The 16,317-nt window shown below is 57.0% G+C and overlaps 1 protein-coding gene across 1 annotated transcript; it reads left to right on the forward strand.

Moving 5' to 3' along the window:
* The first annotated feature begins 10,642 nt into the window (after positions 1 to 10,642).
* On the forward strand, positions 10,643 to 15,968 carry PRSS56 (serine protease 56). Its single transcript, XM_031651608.1, has 13 exons — positions 10,643 to 10,975; positions 11,597 to 11,704; positions 12,080 to 12,130; positions 12,235 to 12,424; positions 12,778 to 12,877; positions 12,965 to 13,124; positions 13,323 to 13,465; positions 13,679 to 13,841; positions 14,032 to 14,208; positions 14,302 to 14,466; positions 14,576 to 14,638; positions 15,004 to 15,110; positions 15,474 to 15,968. Exons 1-13 carry the CDS (start codon positions 10,879 to 10,881, stop codon positions 15,762 to 15,764), a joined length of 1,815 nt encoding a protein of 604 aa, XP_031507468.1. The 5' UTR covers positions 10,643 to 10,878; the 3' UTR covers positions 15,765 to 15,968.
* The last annotated feature ends 349 nt before the right edge of the window (positions 15,969 to 16,317 follow it).

The raw sequence follows: 16,317 nt of genomic DNA on the forward strand, positions 1-16,317 counted from the left end.
TTCCCAGTCTTGTACATAGTTTATTCAACTCAGTCCTTCCTCCATCACTACCTGAGTTGTTGCTACTTTTCTTTTTTGCGCTTTCTAACAATGTTGCAGTGAACATCTTTGTACATCTGTCATTTTATAACTGTGTTTCTGCACATATCTGTAGGATAAAATGCTCTGAAGTGGGAGTACTAAAGATTAAGAATGCGTGAGACCAGGCACGATGGCTTGACACTTTGGGAGGCCAAGCCATGGGGATTGTTGAACTCAGGAGTTCAAGACCAGCCTGAGCGACACAGCTAGACCTCTTCTCTATAAAAAACTTAAAAAATTAGCTGGGTATGGCAGCAAACGCCTGTGGTCCCAGATACTGAGGAGGCTGAGGCAGGAGGATCACTTGAGCCCAGGAGTCCAGGTTACAGTGAGCCGTGGCCACACTATTGCACTCCAGCCTAGGTGGCAGAATGAGACCCTGTCTCATTTAAGAGAAAGTAAAAATTCAAAGAAGAATAAGAGTGTGTGTACTGTGGGTAGGTATTTGTGTAGGCATTGTCAATTCTCATTATGACTCTCCCAAAAGCAGTGAATGAGACTGTTTCTCAACAGACTCACCAAAATCAAACTGTTGGATTTTTGCCATAAATTCACTTGTGTTCAGTGCCCTCTCCTCCAGGAAGCCTGCCTTGACCTCCAGAGTGTAAGCAAGCCTCTTCCCCCCATCCCCAGCACTCAAGGCTTCTCCAGTACAGCGCCATGTGCATTTGAGATGACTTACATAGTCCTCGCTAATTTTTTTTTCGGGTGGTTTTTTTGTTTTGCTTTTTTTTTTTTTTTTTGAGACGGAGTCTCACTCTGTCTCCCCGGCTGGAGTGCAGTGGCGTGAACTCGGTTCACTGCAAGCTCCGCCTCCCAGGTTCACACCATTCTCCTGCCTCAGCTTCCTGCCATTCTCCTGCCTCAGCTTCCTGAGTAGCTGGGGCTACAGGCGCCCACCACCACACCCGGCTAATTTTTTTGTGTTTTTAGTAGAGAAGGGGTTTCACCATGTTAGCCAGGATGGTCTTTATCTCCTGACCTCATGATCCGCCCGCCTTGGCCTCCCAAAGTGCTGGGATTACAGGTGCGAGCCAGTTCTTACTATTATTACTTCTTTACCATTTGCCTACCACCAGGCTATAAGCTCCATGAGGGCGGAGACTGTGCCCCAGTCCTCAGCGCAGCATGGGCATGTCATAGATGCTAAGCACACCTTTGTCATCTGGGACAGCCCCCTGTGTGCCCAGCACCCTAGCAGATGCTTTGACTGGGTGGCCTAAGCTGAGCCCCTCAACAACCTTCTGAGGAAGGCCCTGGTATTAGCTCCACTGAGCAGATGAGGAGACAGGAGGTAATTTGCTCAAGAACTCACAGCTGGCCAGCTGGGAAGTCCTTACCCCTCGCCCCCACCCCTCCTCCCAACATCCTGGCTTGATTTCTTCCCTGCTCTGGTCCGTGGGGTCTCCAATCCCCAGGAGGCATGGTCTGGCCCAGGTCACAGTAGCAAGCCCAGGATCGGCCCCTCCACACCACCTGCAGTGACGCAGAGTCAAGCTGGGAGCTGGCCTGAGTCCCTAGGGGCCTTGTCAGCCAGCATGGTCAGGTTCCCTGTGCAGTGGCAGTGGCAGGGACCACAGTGACCCTGGTAGCCATACAGTTGCTACAGCCATTTCCCGGAGGCCCCGTGGCTGTGCTGGCTTTGTGCCCAACTGTCACTCTGTCCCCAGTGGCTCCTCATGCTGGCTGCCTGCCTCCCTGCCTCCCATTAATCATGTGTGCAGGATTTATTTTCTCCAGCAATTTATTTCAGCAAATGCAATCTGGGTGTGCCCGCAGGTGGGCAGGATGCTCCGTTGCTGCCAGAGTCACAGAGCCCAGCTTTATTGTCAGGCTGACAGGCATGATTCACCAGCGAGCACCCCCACCGCAGATGCCAGGTCTAGCCAAGCCCTGGGGCAGGATGCTAAGGACCCCTGGGACTGTTCCCACCCCGACATCACTGAAAACCTCAAAGTCCCATAGGCCTGGGAGTCCAGCTTGCCCCACTCTCTTTACTTGGGTTTTGCTGCCCCTACCAATGCTAGCTGGCTAAAGGGGTGTAGGGGGAGATTAGCCCTCTCTGTCCTTGGCCTAAAACGGGCAGCCAGAAGTCTTTTCTGAAGATCCAGGTGGTGGCTCTTTTCAGTTTCCTGACCTGGGGAAGGAGGAGGTCCTCCCTCCAGAGCCCCCTCCTCCCCAGCACTGCCAGGCAGCCCAGCCCTAATTCCCATGACAGTCACGGAGGGAAACAATCAGCTAATGCAAACCCTGCCATCCCCATCACCACACCCACAACACGCATTCTCCTTTCTGGGGCTCCCTTTCATTCCTTAATCACCCCATGCCCCTCTCCCTAGGCTACCAAGTGTGGCTCCCTGGGGCTAGGGAAAAGGACATGGCTTTCAGGCCAGGACAGGAGCCAGTGGCTGCTCAGCTGTGATTTCAGGTCCTGAGTCACTGCTGCTCCCAGTTATCTGCCCACTTACAGGCCTTGGAAGTAGAAAGGGAAAGAGCTGTGGGCAGGGGTGGGCAGGGACTCACCACTTGTCCTGGCCCTCACCAAGCCCTTTGCAGCCGGCACCCACTCCCCCCAGCCCTGCAGTGTTTCCAGGGGCCCAGACCCTAGCCTGCGGGTCTGGAAGCACCTGCTTCCTCCCTTAGTATTCCCCGGGTCCATCCTGAGGCCCTGCCCCCAGCTTGCCCTGCCTGGCCAGGCTGCCTCTAATGCTGCAGATAATTTCTGCTGTCGCAAAGCCATTACCCTGCAAATGGGCTGGCTCCAGCATGTGTGTGTGTGTATGTGTGTGTGTGTGTTCCTGTGTGTGTGCATGCGCACGTGTGTACAGGGGAGGGGTGGCTGCGGCAGGCAAAGCGCCTTGTTTATGCCTTGCTCACCGCTGTAATTGCCTCGGGGGATTTATTGGCTTTGTAAGCTGTCCCTGCACCCTACATGGCCTCCACCTGGCCCTGAGTGATGAGGCTTGGAGCTCTGGGCAGGGGGCCGGACATGGCCAGCAGGAGGGTAAGTGAGGCCTTACAGAGGGCCCCCTGACCTAGGCACCCACCCCTTCCTGCCCCCTGCCTGCTGGCTGGACACAGGAGAGAGTAGCTGGAGCACCCCCATGAGGCCTCCCCAACCTCAGGGGCTCTGAGGAGGTTGCCAGATAGATGCAGAAGGGACACTGGAGGAACTTTGGTGGCACCCGTGTCTCTGGTTTCTCCTCCTCCTCTCCCCTTTAGGTCCCTGGTCTCCCATCATCTGCAGGCCCCAACCCCACTCCTAGGTGTCTTCTCAGCTGTTCTGCCTCACCCACTCCTGCCTCACACAGCTGACTCCCCCGCAAGAGGAGACAAGGCCTCGGCCCCAACCCTTTCATCCATTTCAAGAACCTTCAACCTTTATGTGGATACCTCAGCAAACACCTGCAGGGTTAGCAGTCAGAAGGCACCTGTGGACTCCCGAGGCAGGGCTGGGCAGAGGTTGAGGGTGTGGCCTCTGGCAGTAGGCAGAACAGCCTACTCCAGTTCTCTTCTCCAGTTCCTACCAGTGTGGTCTCAGCTACGTCAATCAACTTCTCTGAGCCTCAGTGGCCTCATCTGTAAAATGGGTCTGACAACGCCTGCCTCAAACAGTTATTGTGAAGGTTTGATACATTGTAATACATCGAACTACATGAAATTCCCTTTACTCAACCAGCTTTTGACATTAATGAATATTTACTCGGTGAAATATTATATCAATAAACTCTGTCTCATTGATAAGATTTCTACTTGATGCCTGTCCTTTTTTTTTTTTACTCTTGATGTTTCGTATTTGTATAAATGCTACCTGCTGATTTTAAAGAATTCAAATAACACAGGAAAGCACACAGAAGAAAGTAAAAAGCAAAACACAATAAAATAAATCTCCATTTCAGAAATTAAGCCATCATTAATAAATAACCACCATTTCCCAAAATTTATTTTTGCATTGATGCAGATAAAAGCTTGGAGAGATAGATTGCTAGAAATTTGCTGTAAAGAGGGATCCTATTGAAAATTTTAATATGACTTATTAAATCTAATTTGAGTTTATGTTGGCAGCAGTAAATGACTGGAAGTAACCATGAAGAGAACCCCATGACTCCAAGAAACGTCTTTGCATCAGAGAGATGGTGTTTTCTAAAAAGATCATCTAAGGCTGGGCGCAGTGGCTCATGCCTGTAATCCCAGCACTTTGGGTGGCTGAGGCAGGCGGATCACTTGAGGTCAGGAATTTGAGACCAGTCTGGCCAACATGGTGAAACCCCGTCTCTACTAAAAATACAAAATTAGCCAGGCATGGTGGCGCACACCCATGCTACACAGGAGTCCCAGCTACTCGGGAGGCTGAGGCACGAGAATCCCTTGAAACTGGGAGGCAGAGTTTGCAGTGAGCTCAGATCATACCACTGCACTCCAGCCTGGGTGACAAGGGTGAAACTCCATCTCAAAAAAAAATCATCTAAGTTAACAAAAAGATTTGAAAGCAACAGCAATGGGAAATATTGATCAGGGAGACTCTACTATGTAGGAGGAGGGGAGAATGTTAATAGTAGCATAGAAATTGAAGGTGTTAAATTAGCAGATTTCAAAGAAACACAGCCATCAGCCAGATTGAAAGAAAGGAAAGAAAACTTAAGGAGATCACAGGAAAAAAGACAAAAAAAAAAAAAAAAAAAAAAAAAAAAGAACGAGAGAGGAAACAAATAAAATTGTGAAATGGTTTGCATTCTTTCATCACAGGATTGAACAGTGGTCTTCAGTGGCATCGGTGGTGGTCTGGATGTGTCCATGCCCTGGATACAGATTCCAGGATCACTCCATTGTCAGAGACCCACAGAGCCTGCAGGCGTCCCAGCTTCAGCAGAGCTCCCTCCTGGGCTAGACAGCACCTCTGCCTCTTCAGAGTCCTCTTAAAGTCAAATACAGGCCAAGCATGGTGGCTCGTGCCTGTAATTCCAACACTTTGGGAGGCTGAAGCAGGAGGATTGCTTGAACCTAGGAGTTCAAGACCAGCATGGGCAATATAGCAACAACTCGTCTCAAAAAAAAAAAAAAAAAAGTCAAGTTCAGCCCATGAGGGATAGGGAAGGTCAGAACAGAAAGCAAAGCTGAAAAGCTGAAAGAGACAGGCAATCCATGAGGAAGGCCCCATGGGGAGAAGTGAGCCCCTACTCAGACAAGCTGGGGCCCAGGCCACACACAACCTGGGGAGCCCCTGCCCCTTCTGCAGTTTCGCATCATTCTCTGGGCTCCCACAGCTCCCTTGCTGTCTCCCAAGCTCAGGCCCTCCCTGCCCTCTCTCTATTCATGCAAGGAAACAGCATTTATCTATTCCATCACATTTACAAAGAGCTGATCTAGAGCAATGACCACAATCCCTGGCAGCTCTTTGCAGGAGGCCTGTGTCAGCTCCTTTAATCCCCGCCAACAAGATGGGGGTTACTAGCCCATTTCCCAGATGAGGACATGAGGTTGAGAGAGGAGAAGTATATTAGTTTCCGAGGGCTGCTGTTACAAGTTACCACAAACCAGGTGGCTTCAGACGACAGAAATTTATTCTTTCACAGTTTTGGAGGCTAGAAGTCTAAACAAGGGGTCAGTGGGGCCCTGCTCTCTTGAAGGCTCTCCAGGAGAACCTGTTCCATGCCCTTGTCATAGCTCCAGTTATTGCTAGCTGTCCTTGGCATTCCCCAGCTTGAATTGCATCTCTCCAGCCTCCGCCTCTCTTGTCACATGACATTCACTTGTGTGTTTCTGTCTCTGTGTCTTCTTGTAAGGACACCAGTCATATTGGATGAAGGGCCCACCCAACTCCAGTGTGACCTCATTATTAACTAACTACTACAGCAGCAACCCTATTTCTGATAAGGTCGGCCGGGCGCGGTGGCTCAAGCCTGTAATCCCAGCACTTTGGGAGGCCGAGACGGGCGAATCACGAGGTCAGGAGATCGAGACCATCCTGGCTAACCTGGTGAAACCCCGTCTCTACTAAAAAAAATACAAAAAACTAGCCAGGCGAGGTGGCGGGCGCCTGTAGTCCCAGCTACTCAGGAGGCTGAGGCAGGAGAATGGCGTAAACCCGGGAGGCGGAGCTTGCAGTGAGCTGAGATCCGGCCACTGCACTCCAGCCTGGGCGACAGAGCGAGACTCCGTCTCAAAAAAAAAAAGAATAAGGTCATAGTCTGAAGTACTGGTTGAACTTCCACATACCTTTTTAGGGACACGATTCCGCCCATAACAGGAAGAGATTCACCCAAAGTCACATGGAGGTGCAATTGAATCTCCATGCCAAGCTCTGAATTGTGGTCTCATGCCAAGAAGACCCTAACTCAACCTCCCCTCACACCTTCATAGGGCAGCCGCACTGTGGTCAGCAGAACTGGCCTAGCTGCAGGTCCCACCCTCCCATCTAGGGATAGAGCCCCAAAGGCAGCCTGCTCAGCTGCTGCTCCCACTCTGCTTTATTTATTTATTTATTTTTTTCTTGAGACAATGTCTTGCTCTGTCTCCCATGTTGCAGTGCAGTGGCACATTCTTGGCTCACTGCAACCTCTACCTCCCAGGCTCAAGTGATCCTCCCACCTCAGCCTCCCAAGTAGCTGGGACCACAGGTGCACGTGAACATGCCCAGCTAATGTTTGTATTTTTTTTTCTTTCTTTCTTTCTTTCTTTTTTGTAGAGATGGGGTTTCACCATGTGGCCCAGGCTCCTACTATGCTTTTGTCTACTTCATTGGAGAGGACTAGGAGGTCAGGGGAGTTTGGGAAGGAGGGAAGGACAAGCACCTCCATGACATGGGGGGTCTTCAGGGGCTTGGAAGAGGAAGGCCCTTCCCGAAAGGACAACTGCAGAGATGCTGCATCACAGGCAGGTGCCCTTCCAGGTGCCAGCTCTCTCCTTTCCATTTCCAGAGGCCCAGCCCTTCCCACCTTCATTCCTCCTCTGAGGAGGCTGCGGGACTGACTTGTATCACCTGAGTCCACTGGAACCTCCTGACAGGAGCCTGCTGGGGTTTTCCAGAGATAACAGCGACAAGGTCCAAAGTTCTTTCCCTGTCTCTTCTTGAAATGGGAAGGTTGAGACCAAGGCTTGCCTCTGCCTGTGGGAAGGATGGAGATGGAGCAGCTGTGACCTCGGAGGACACCCAGGGGTAGAGAGAGGGCCTGCAAGTGACAGACAGGACCTCTCTCCTCCCAGGGAAGAGATATGGAAGCCTGGAGTGGAGGCAGTGAGGGAGGAAGAGGAGAACTAGGGGCTTTCCTGGTCACCTTTGCATCCTTCCTGCAACCTGGACAGTCACCAGGCTCCGCCCAAAAGGAGAAGAAAGAGGGAGAGCCTGGGACAGCAGGGGTGGGGGCGAGCTCTGCACCTCTCTGAGCCACATTCTCTCCCTGTATCTGGAAATAGCTGCCTTAAGTTCCCCTCAGAAAATGTTGCTTCTCTTTGCCTGACCCAAACTTGAAGGAAGAGGAACTGCTGGGCCTACCAGAGGAGGGCAACCGGGACTGGACAGGCCAGGTGCGGCTGTGAGAGCAAGGGCAGCAGAGCATGGACAGGGAGCTGGCAGGGGAGGGGAGATCCCAGCACTGCTTTGGGCAGGTTGAGATAGAAGTGCCAGGAGGCAAGAGACGCAGCCCCGGAGCGGGGGAGGGGCCAACGCTGATTTTTTTTTTTTTTTTTTTTTGATATGGAGTCTTCCCCTGTTGCCCAGGCTGGAGTGCAGTGGTGCAATCTTGGCTCACTGCAACCTCTGCCTCCTGGGTTCAAGCAATTCTCATGCCTCAGCCTCCCAAGTAGCTGGGGTTATAGGCGCCTACCACCACATCAGTTAATTTTTGTATTTTTAGTAGAGATGGGGTTTCACCATGTTGGCCGGGCTGGTCTCAAACTCCTGATGTCAAGTGATCCGCCTGCTTCGGCCTCCCAGAGTGCTGGGATTACAAGCATGAGCCACCACATCTGGTCTTCAGGGCTGATCTTTCATTCATTTAGCACATGCATGAGATGCTGGGCCAGCACGGAGCCCGACAGACAAGCCCTGCCCTCCAACTGGGAACTGAAATGCGAGCCTCTCCCTCTTACCAGCTTCCTTGATTCCTGATCAAGGAATTCAAATTCCATGATTCCTCCTGAGACCTCACCTGTCCTTTCCAGCTTGGCTGGGGAAGCGAGGGAGGCTGCTGTGCTCCACCAAGGCCCCTCGCCCCTGTCCTGTTTTCCTATTCACTCGGGGAAGGAGCCATAGAGGATGGCATACATTTCGGCAGGTCCCTGGCATCGAGCTGCTCACTGGCAGGAGGTCTGGGGCCAACTGCTGGTACCCTCTTAACTAGACTATGGGAGACTGAGCCCCTTATAACAGCCAAGAACCCCCTTCAACATCCTGCAACACAGGAATAAATACTCTAAAGAAAATACGAAGTCCGGGGCCAGGTGCAGTGGCTCATGCCTGTAATCCCAGCACCGTGGGAGGCTGAGGTGGGCAGATCACTTGAGCCCCGGAGTTCCAGACCAGCCCGGGGAATACAGGGAGACGCTGCCTCTACAAAAAATTTAAAAACTAGCCGGCGTAGTGGTGTATGCCTATGGTCCCAGCTACTCAGGCGGCTGAGGCAGGAGGATCACTTGAACCCAGGAAGTCGAGGCTGCAGTGAGCCGTGATTTGTGCCACTGCACTCCAGCGTGGGTGACAGAGTGAGACCTTGCCTCAAATGTAAAGACAAAAAAATAAAGAAAATAGAAGAGGGTTGTGTTACAGAGAACAAGACTGCGGGATAGAGGCCTGGAAGTCTCGCCATCACATTCCAATGGAGGAAGCAGACAGGGAGTGAGTGCACACTTAATAATAAACAAAGTAATTTTATGAGGTGGGATTTTGATGTGCTTTCTAGGAGGTGACCTGTGGGAGTGGACAAAATTGAGCCAGACTTGGGGGTGGATCCATACAGAAGAGAGGAGAGGGCTCGGGACCCAGCTGTGGGCACAGGAACCAGAGAACAGCAGAACGGGGTTGAGCAGTACGGTCCACGCCGAAATGTCCCTCCGTTTTCTTTGGCAGTAGCTGGATTCTCACCCTGCCTCCCACCTGAAGACCAGAGGCAGGAGGGAGGCCCAGGGACTCTGTGTGGGCTTGCTGTGTCCTGGCCTGCATGACTCGGCAAGAGTGGGCAGGACATACCTTCCTGGAGGGATTCCCCAGGGCAAGTGTCCATAGAGCTGCCTGCAGGGCTGGCTCCATCTGCTTATCCCCTCAACTTGGATGCGGTAACCTGCAGGGCAGAAGCTCTGTCGAAGCTGTGGCCTCTCCATCCAGAGGCCTATGAGGATTTCCCAACCACCTTCTCTGTTCCTGGGTCCCCTGCCTTGATGGCTCTTACTGGGAACCACAGGCGATCTTCCTTTGGACTCTTTCTCTGTGTATGCTAAAATTCAAGCTGTGTTGAGCTGATGCCCTGTCTGCCAATATTTTGGAGGTCATTGATAAAAAGATGCCCTGCAAGATGGAGAGATACTCTGGTGAAGAGAGTCCTTTCCAACGTCACCAAATTCACTCACCAGAGTCATCCGCAGACAGTATTTTCAGGGCATTCCCGAAGCAGAGGTATTGTCACGGTGAGGTGCGGTGGTAACTGGGGAAAGGGGTCCTTAGCATGGTGTGCTGGTGACTGTGGAACAGCTGGCTCTCCAGGCGGAAAGAGCCCTGGGTCATAGCATTTGCTGATAAATATTCTCACCAGTTCACCTCACATGAATTGGGGAGCCTGGGTAGCACAGACGGGCACTACCCTAACCCAGGTGGTAACTTGATCCCAGGAGAGCTGCGTGACTCTGCCCATGAGACTCCAGAGGACTCCAGAAGAATCCCCACTGCCAGATCAGGGTCACAGAACAATGTCGGACAGGCGGAGCGGGCACCGTGCAGGACCAGGAGGTCTGGGAGAGCGTCAGAAGCTGCTAGGGCCTGTCCTCCCGGAACTGGGCCACTGTGGGCCTTTCATCTCCCGCCTCCCTTTCTGCACCACTCCTGCGGCTGCCTGCCTCTGCCCCTTCCCACCCCACCACCCCCAGTGCGGCAATTACGGCGCTAATTAGGCTGCTTTGATCATCTTTAGAAATGGCCACATTGGGGAGGGACTCTGCCAAGCAATTAGGGGCAGAGGGGTGGGGAGCTCCAGGGCTTCCTCAGGGGGTGGGGCTGCTGAGAAACCCCAGACACCCCCTGCCCTCCTCCCTCCAGGAGTATCTGCCCCCGTCATAGCTGTAAGCTCCTCAGGGGGTAGAGGCAGATGGGGATCCCCCCCCATCCCAGCCCTGAAGCCAGGGCCCGCCCCCACCCAGCAGCCCCCCTCTGCCTGGCCTGCAGCCCAACCGTCAGCTCTTCTTCCCTGTCTTGGCCCCTTTGATGGAGCCGCAGAAACAAGGGCTCCTTTGACAGAAGGGGGGCTCAGAGCTGGGATGATGAGACTTGAAAGGTGAAGGTCAAGCCCACTACTCCACTCCTCCCCCAGCCTTGGCCACCCTCCCATGCACCCCTCCCCCAGGCTGTCCTCTATAAAGACCCCGCAGCCCCGTTCCCCTGTGGGCTCCTAGGAGTTAAGGGCCAGGTGAGGGCTGACCAGGGAGGCGGGTAATTTTGATGTAAGAGAACGGGGTCAGATGATTTGAGGGACAACAATTCAGTGCCTGGGGGCCGAAAGGCAGCAGAAGGCGGGCACCAAAGGATAGGCGCCCGGAAGGTGGACTCCGAGGAGGAGAGAGGACGGGGGTCTCTCACCCCAGATCCTGGTCACCATGCTGCTGGCTGTGCTGCTACTGCTACCTCTCCCAAGTTCATGGTTTGCTCATGGGCACCCACTGTACATGCGCCTGCCCCCCAGCACCCTGCAAGGTAAGCCCAGGCTGGTCTGAGAGCCGCGGAGTCGGGAATAACGTAGAGGAAGTGGGACCCTGGGCGGACGGGATCAAAAGAGCTTGTCACCCCTATTCATAAGGACCTTTGGCCCCTTCTGCCCACCCTGCTGTGAGAAGGGGCCAAGAACGGAGATATAGGTGGGAGAGGAGGGGTGTGGCGGGAGAGGGAAGGGGAGCTGTCAAGCATGCCGAAAGGAATGGAGAGAAGGCCCCGTGGAGCAGAGAGAAACAGCCCGGGGCAGTACCACACCCTTGGCTGTCCTGGCCGAAGGTAGGCCACTCAAACACAGCTACTTTCAGTCAATAAGACTGAGTTCTGTGATGTATCTTTGGGGTGGTGTCTTTAAAAAAAATTGTTAAGGAAAAGCACCTTTCAAAGATTCCAGTCCAGCTCAGTTGAATTAGGGAGATATCTTGGGCTGAGAACCTGGGACCATGGGCTCTGAGTGCTGGACCCAGCTTCCCAGGGCCTCACTCACCTCCTCATTTTGTCCCAGGCTTGTGGGTCTCCTGAGGCAGGGCTCAGGGCTGGGACCAGGAGGATAAGGCTGAGGCTCTTCCCCAACCACGCATGATTGTGTGCCCCCTGTCCCAGCAGTTCTGTCGGCCCAGGGGACTCAGGCGTTGCAGGCAGCCCAGAGGAGTGCCCAGTGGGCAATAAACCGAGTGGCGATGGAGATCCAGCACAGATCGCACGAGTGCCGAGGTGCCCACCCTGCCCCCCATGCCCCACTGAGCTTGCTGCCTACCCTGGGCCCATTCTGCTGCCCCTGTCCCTTCCCTTCAGCCTTAACTCCCCTCTTGGGGGCAGAGACTGAGTTGGGCCGCAACCAAGACGATATTTGTGAAGGTCCGTCTCTCCAAGTGAAGGGACTTGCTAGGCTTGGGGCATGGCCTGTGCAAAGGCAGGGAGGCAGAAACACTCTGTGCTCCTGTGGTGACCAGGAGAAGTTCATGGTTGTTGAAATAGAACCTGTGTGGGCTGGAGGGCTGAGAGACGGGGAGAAAGAGGCTCGGCCCAGCCTGGGGTGAGGACGGGCGAGAGGGCGGCAGTAAGACTCAAAGCCCTGTTTCTCCGCAGGATCTGGGCGCCCCAGGCTTCAAGCTCCCCTCCAGGACCCACCTGAGCCAGGTGAGGCTGGAAAGGCTGGAGAGGGCAGGCCTGAGAGCCCGGTGGGCCTCGAAGGCGAGGATGGCCAGAACATGTCCCTCGTGACACCCCTTGCCCCTTTCTAGGGCGGTGCGGCGAGAGGCGCCCGAGCACTGCCAACGTGACGCGGGCCCACGGCCGCATCGTCGGGGGCAGCGCGGCGCCGCCCGGGGCCTGGCCCTGGCTGGTGAGGCTGCAGCTCGGCGGGCAGCCTCTGTGCGGCGGCGTCCTGGTAGCGGCGTCCTGGGTGCTCACGGCAGCGCACTGCTTTGTGGGGTAAGTAGGGCCCCCAGGCCCTGCCCAGCCGGGGTCCCCAGCGCTGGGCCCCGCACCTGCCGGGTTGTCCGGCGGGCGACGCGCGGGAAAGGTGGTCTCTGCTGCCCCCTGGCGGCTGCCGGCCCCAGGCTGCCCTGTCTCAAGGGGCAGAGCCCGCCCCGCCAGGATGCCAGCCCGGAGGGGGTGGCACTGCCGGGCGCGTTCGCCCCTCTGGGACGGGACCCCTCCCCGGCCCGCCCTCCCTGCCCCCAAGTAGAGAAAGCCCTGCGTGCGGGCGGAGGGGTAGGGTCTCCGAGGGGCCTGCTGCGTGTGCCCCTGTCCTTCCTGCGTCTCAGCCACCGCTCGTCCCGCAGCGCCCCGAATGAGCTTCTGTGGACTGTGACGCTGGCCGAGGGGCCCCGGGGGGAGCAAGGGGAGGAGGTGCCAGTGAACCGCATCCTGCCCCACCCCAAGGTAAGAAGGCAGTCTCCAGGCCCCCAAGGCTGGGAACCGCACCCCCACTCGCGCCTCCTTGACCCTATGCCGCCTCCCCCTCCTCAGTTTGACCCGCAGACCTTCCACAACGACCTGGCCCTGGTGCAGCTGTGGACGCCGGTGAGCCCGGGGGGGCCGGCGCGCCCCGTGTGCCTGCCCCAGGAGCCCCAGGAGCCCCCTGCCGGCACCGCCTGCGCCATCGCGGGCTGGGGGGCCCTCTTCGAAGGTACTGGGCCTGGGTGAGCCGGCGCGTGGTGGGAAGAATTGGAGGTCCGAGGTAATAGAGTGTGGGGAGGCCGGGTTGCCTTGGAAAAATGCTGCCTGCTCTTTCAAAGGGGGAGGAATCAAGGGGGGTGGTGGGAAGGAGACACTCAAGGCAGAGCTCTTGCCCTCCAAACCTGAGCCTTCCACCCCTTCCCTGCAGACGGGCCTGAGGCTGAGGCAGTGAGAGAGGCCCGTGTTCCCCTGCTCAGCGCCGACACCTGCCGAAGGGCCCTGGGGCCCGGGCTGCGCCCCAGCACCATGCTCTGCGCCGGGTACCTGGCGGGGGGCGTTGACTCGTGCCAGGTATGAACCTAGTCTGATGAGAAAAGGCCGTCTGAGCCTCCCTAGGGCCACGACGGCCTCCTTTCCTTCCACATCTGGCTGTCACTCGACTTCTCTGAGCCTCTCTGTCCTCATCGCTAAAATGGATACAAGTGGCAAGCTCACGCCTGCCAGGCGTAAGGCGGGCGTCACAGGGGGCAAGTGAATGCAGCGTCCTCTCTCTTGGCCCCACAGGGTGACTCGGGAGGCCCCCTGACCTGTTCTGAGCCTGGCCCCCGCCCTAGAGAAGTCCTGTTCGGAGTCACCTCCTGGGGGGACGGCTGCGGGGAGCCAGGGAAGCCCGGAGTCTACACCCGCGTGGCCGTGTTCAAGGACTGGCTCCAGGAGCAGATGAGCTGTGAGCGCTCTCTTTCCAATGCCCCGTCCCCAGTGTCCCAACGGACAACCGTGGGACAAGCCCGTTTCCACCCCGCCCGTGCCCATTCCCAGCTCCCTTCTGCCTCTGCAAAGCCTGTCTCCCTCCGGGGAAGGAGTGTGGGAGCTAGGGCCCCAAACAGAGGGTGAGCCGACCCCTGTCCCGCCCGCAGCAGCCTCCTCCAGCCGCGAGCCCAGCTGCAGGGAGCTTCTGGCCTGGGAACCCCCCCAGGAACTGCAGGCAGACACCGCCCGGCTCTGCGCCTTCTATGCCCGCCTGTGCCCGGGGTCCCAGGGCGCCTGTGCGCGCTTGGCGCACCAGCAGTGCCTGCAGCGCCGGCGGCGATGCGGTCAGTTCTGTTCACCGGGACCGGGACGGGGGGCGGAGGGAAAGGGGCCTGGCCAGCCTCTGACCGCCGCTCCGACTCCTGTACGGTCTGCAGAGCTGCGCTCGCTGGCGCACACGCTGCTGGGCCTGCTGCGGAACGCCCAGGAGCTGCTCGGCCCGCGCCCGGGGCTGCGGCGCCTGGCCCCCGCCCTGGCTCGCCCCGCTCCAGCGCTCCAGGAGTCTCCCCGGCACCCTGCCCGCGAGCTGCGGCTGCACTCAGGTACCCCGCGCCCTCCAGCCCAGCCCAGCCCATCCCTGGCCCGGCCCCACCCGCGCGGCGGAGCCACTTTCTCCGGCCGAGGAGGTCCCCTAACCCTGTGACTCCCCAGGATCGCGGGCTGCAGGCACTCGATTCCCGAAGTGGAGGCCGGAGCCGCGCGGAGAAGCCAATGGTAATGACGCCCTCTGCCGACCTTCGGGAGGGGATAGGTCCAGGGCCTGGATGAGGTCGGAAGCGCTTTTAGGCAGCTCCGGGAAGCACTTACCCAGTGGGGCAACAGAGTGAACTCACTCTCCCCTCTCCGCCACAGAGCGTAAGACTCTTTTGGAGGACTTGTGGTTTTAGCTCTCATCAGTGTCAAACAGAGATGCTTTGCCTGGTGTTACTGCTTAACTTCCCCGAGCCTCAGTTTCCCCATCTATATCATAAGAGGCTGTGTGTCCCCTGGGAGGCCGTCCTGAAGTGCTGGTGGGAGTGCCACCTCCAGTTCCATACCGCATCCGTTCATTATTCCAGGGGCCTCTCCTCTTCCTCCAGGCTGCCCTGGGCTGGATCCCCTGCGACAGAAGTTGGCTGCCCTGCAGGGGGCCCATGCCTGGATCCTGCAGGTCCCCTCGGAGCACCTGGCCATGAACTTTCATGAGGTAGGCCCCCAGGCTTCCAAACTCCTTCACGGTGGCCTGGGAAGGCTGAGACCTAGCCCAGGGAAGGTGCAGAGAGCTCAGCCCCGATGCCCTCCCAGCAGCCTGGGGTCGCCTCTGCCCCTGCTCTGGGGGTAGGTAGAGGGAGTAGGGCCCACGGAGTGTAAGCCAGGCCACTGGGGATGGTGGTGGGGAGAGTGAGTAGAGGGGTGGGTGGGGGTGTCCACAGCAGCGGGAAATGAGCAGGGTTTCGGGGAGAAAGGAAGGAGCATGGGTCTAGGTGAGAGTTTCTGGGGCCCAGGGGCAGAGGGGGTGACCTCTGGGATTCCAACTCAGGGCCCCTGATCCCCACTCCTCCCTCTGTAGGTCCTGGCAGATCTGGGCTCCAAGACACTGACCGGGCTCTTCAGAGCCTGGGTGCGAGCAGGCTTGGGGGGTCGGCATGTGGCCTTCAGTGGCCTGGTGGGCCTGGAGCCGGCCACACTGGCTCGCAGCCTCCCCCGACTGCTGGTGCAGGCCCTGCAGGCCTTCCGCGTGGCTGCCCTGGCAGAAGGGGAGCCCGAGGGACACTGGATGGATGTAGGGCAGGGGCCTGGACTGGAGAGGAAGGGGCACCACCCACTCAACCCTCAGGTACCCCCCGCCAGGCAACCCTGAGCCATGTCTGGGCCCCCAGCCCCTGGGGAGGACCTACTGCTCCCAGGAGCTGAGAGGGGCTCGGGAGCATAATCACAAACTGTTGCTGCCACAGTGGCTGGGTGTGTGCGGGTGGGATGGGGTGGGGGTCCTGGGCCCTCCGTGTCTTCCCAGGTTTACAAGCAGAGAATCACAGCGGCTTTAATAAATGTTATTTATAATACATGGAAACAACTCTGGAGCTTTCTTGGGACGGGACCTGGTGGGTGGATATTCAGTCTCAGGGGTGGGATCCAGGCAGGGCTGCCTCTGGAAGCAGTTGGCAAGGGTCACAGAGGCTGGAGAGAGGCTGTGAGGTCCCCATCTGAGACCATCTCCTGCTTCCTGAGAAGTGGCAGCAGCTGGCCTGCCTGTCGCCCCACCCCCTTGCATGGCTGCCCAGCGCTGGCCCCAGTGCCCAGCGTCTCCGCTCAGCGCCCTGCCCCTCCCCCCCACCGTCCTCCCCACTCTGCCCCCTGCTGCCGAGCTGCGGGGAGTCCCAGCCTGGGATCTTTGCCTCACGTCCTTGGGCTCC

The sequence above is a fragment of the Papio anubis genome, chromosome 10 (genome assembly GCF_008728515.1).
Source record: "Papio anubis isolate 15944 chromosome 10, Panubis1.0, whole genome shotgun sequence".
NCBI classification, from domain to species: Eukaryota; Metazoa; Chordata; class Mammalia; order Primates; family Cercopithecidae; genus Papio; species Papio anubis.

Bases quoted from the DNA above. Each gene is read 5' to 3' on its own strand.
- PRSS56 (XM_031651608.1), top strand. From the start codon at position 10,879: ATGCTGCTGGCTGTGCTGCTACTGCTACCTCTCCCAAGTTCATGGTTT. The intron at 14,209-14,301 runs GTCAGTTCTGTT...TACGGTCTGCAG, and splicing joins GCAGCGCCGGCGGCGATGCG to AGCTGCGCTCGCTGGCGCAC. The intron at 14,467-14,575 runs GTACCCCGCGCC...GTGACTCCCCAG, and splicing joins CGAGCTGCGGCTGCACTCAG to GATCGCGGGCTGCAGGCACT.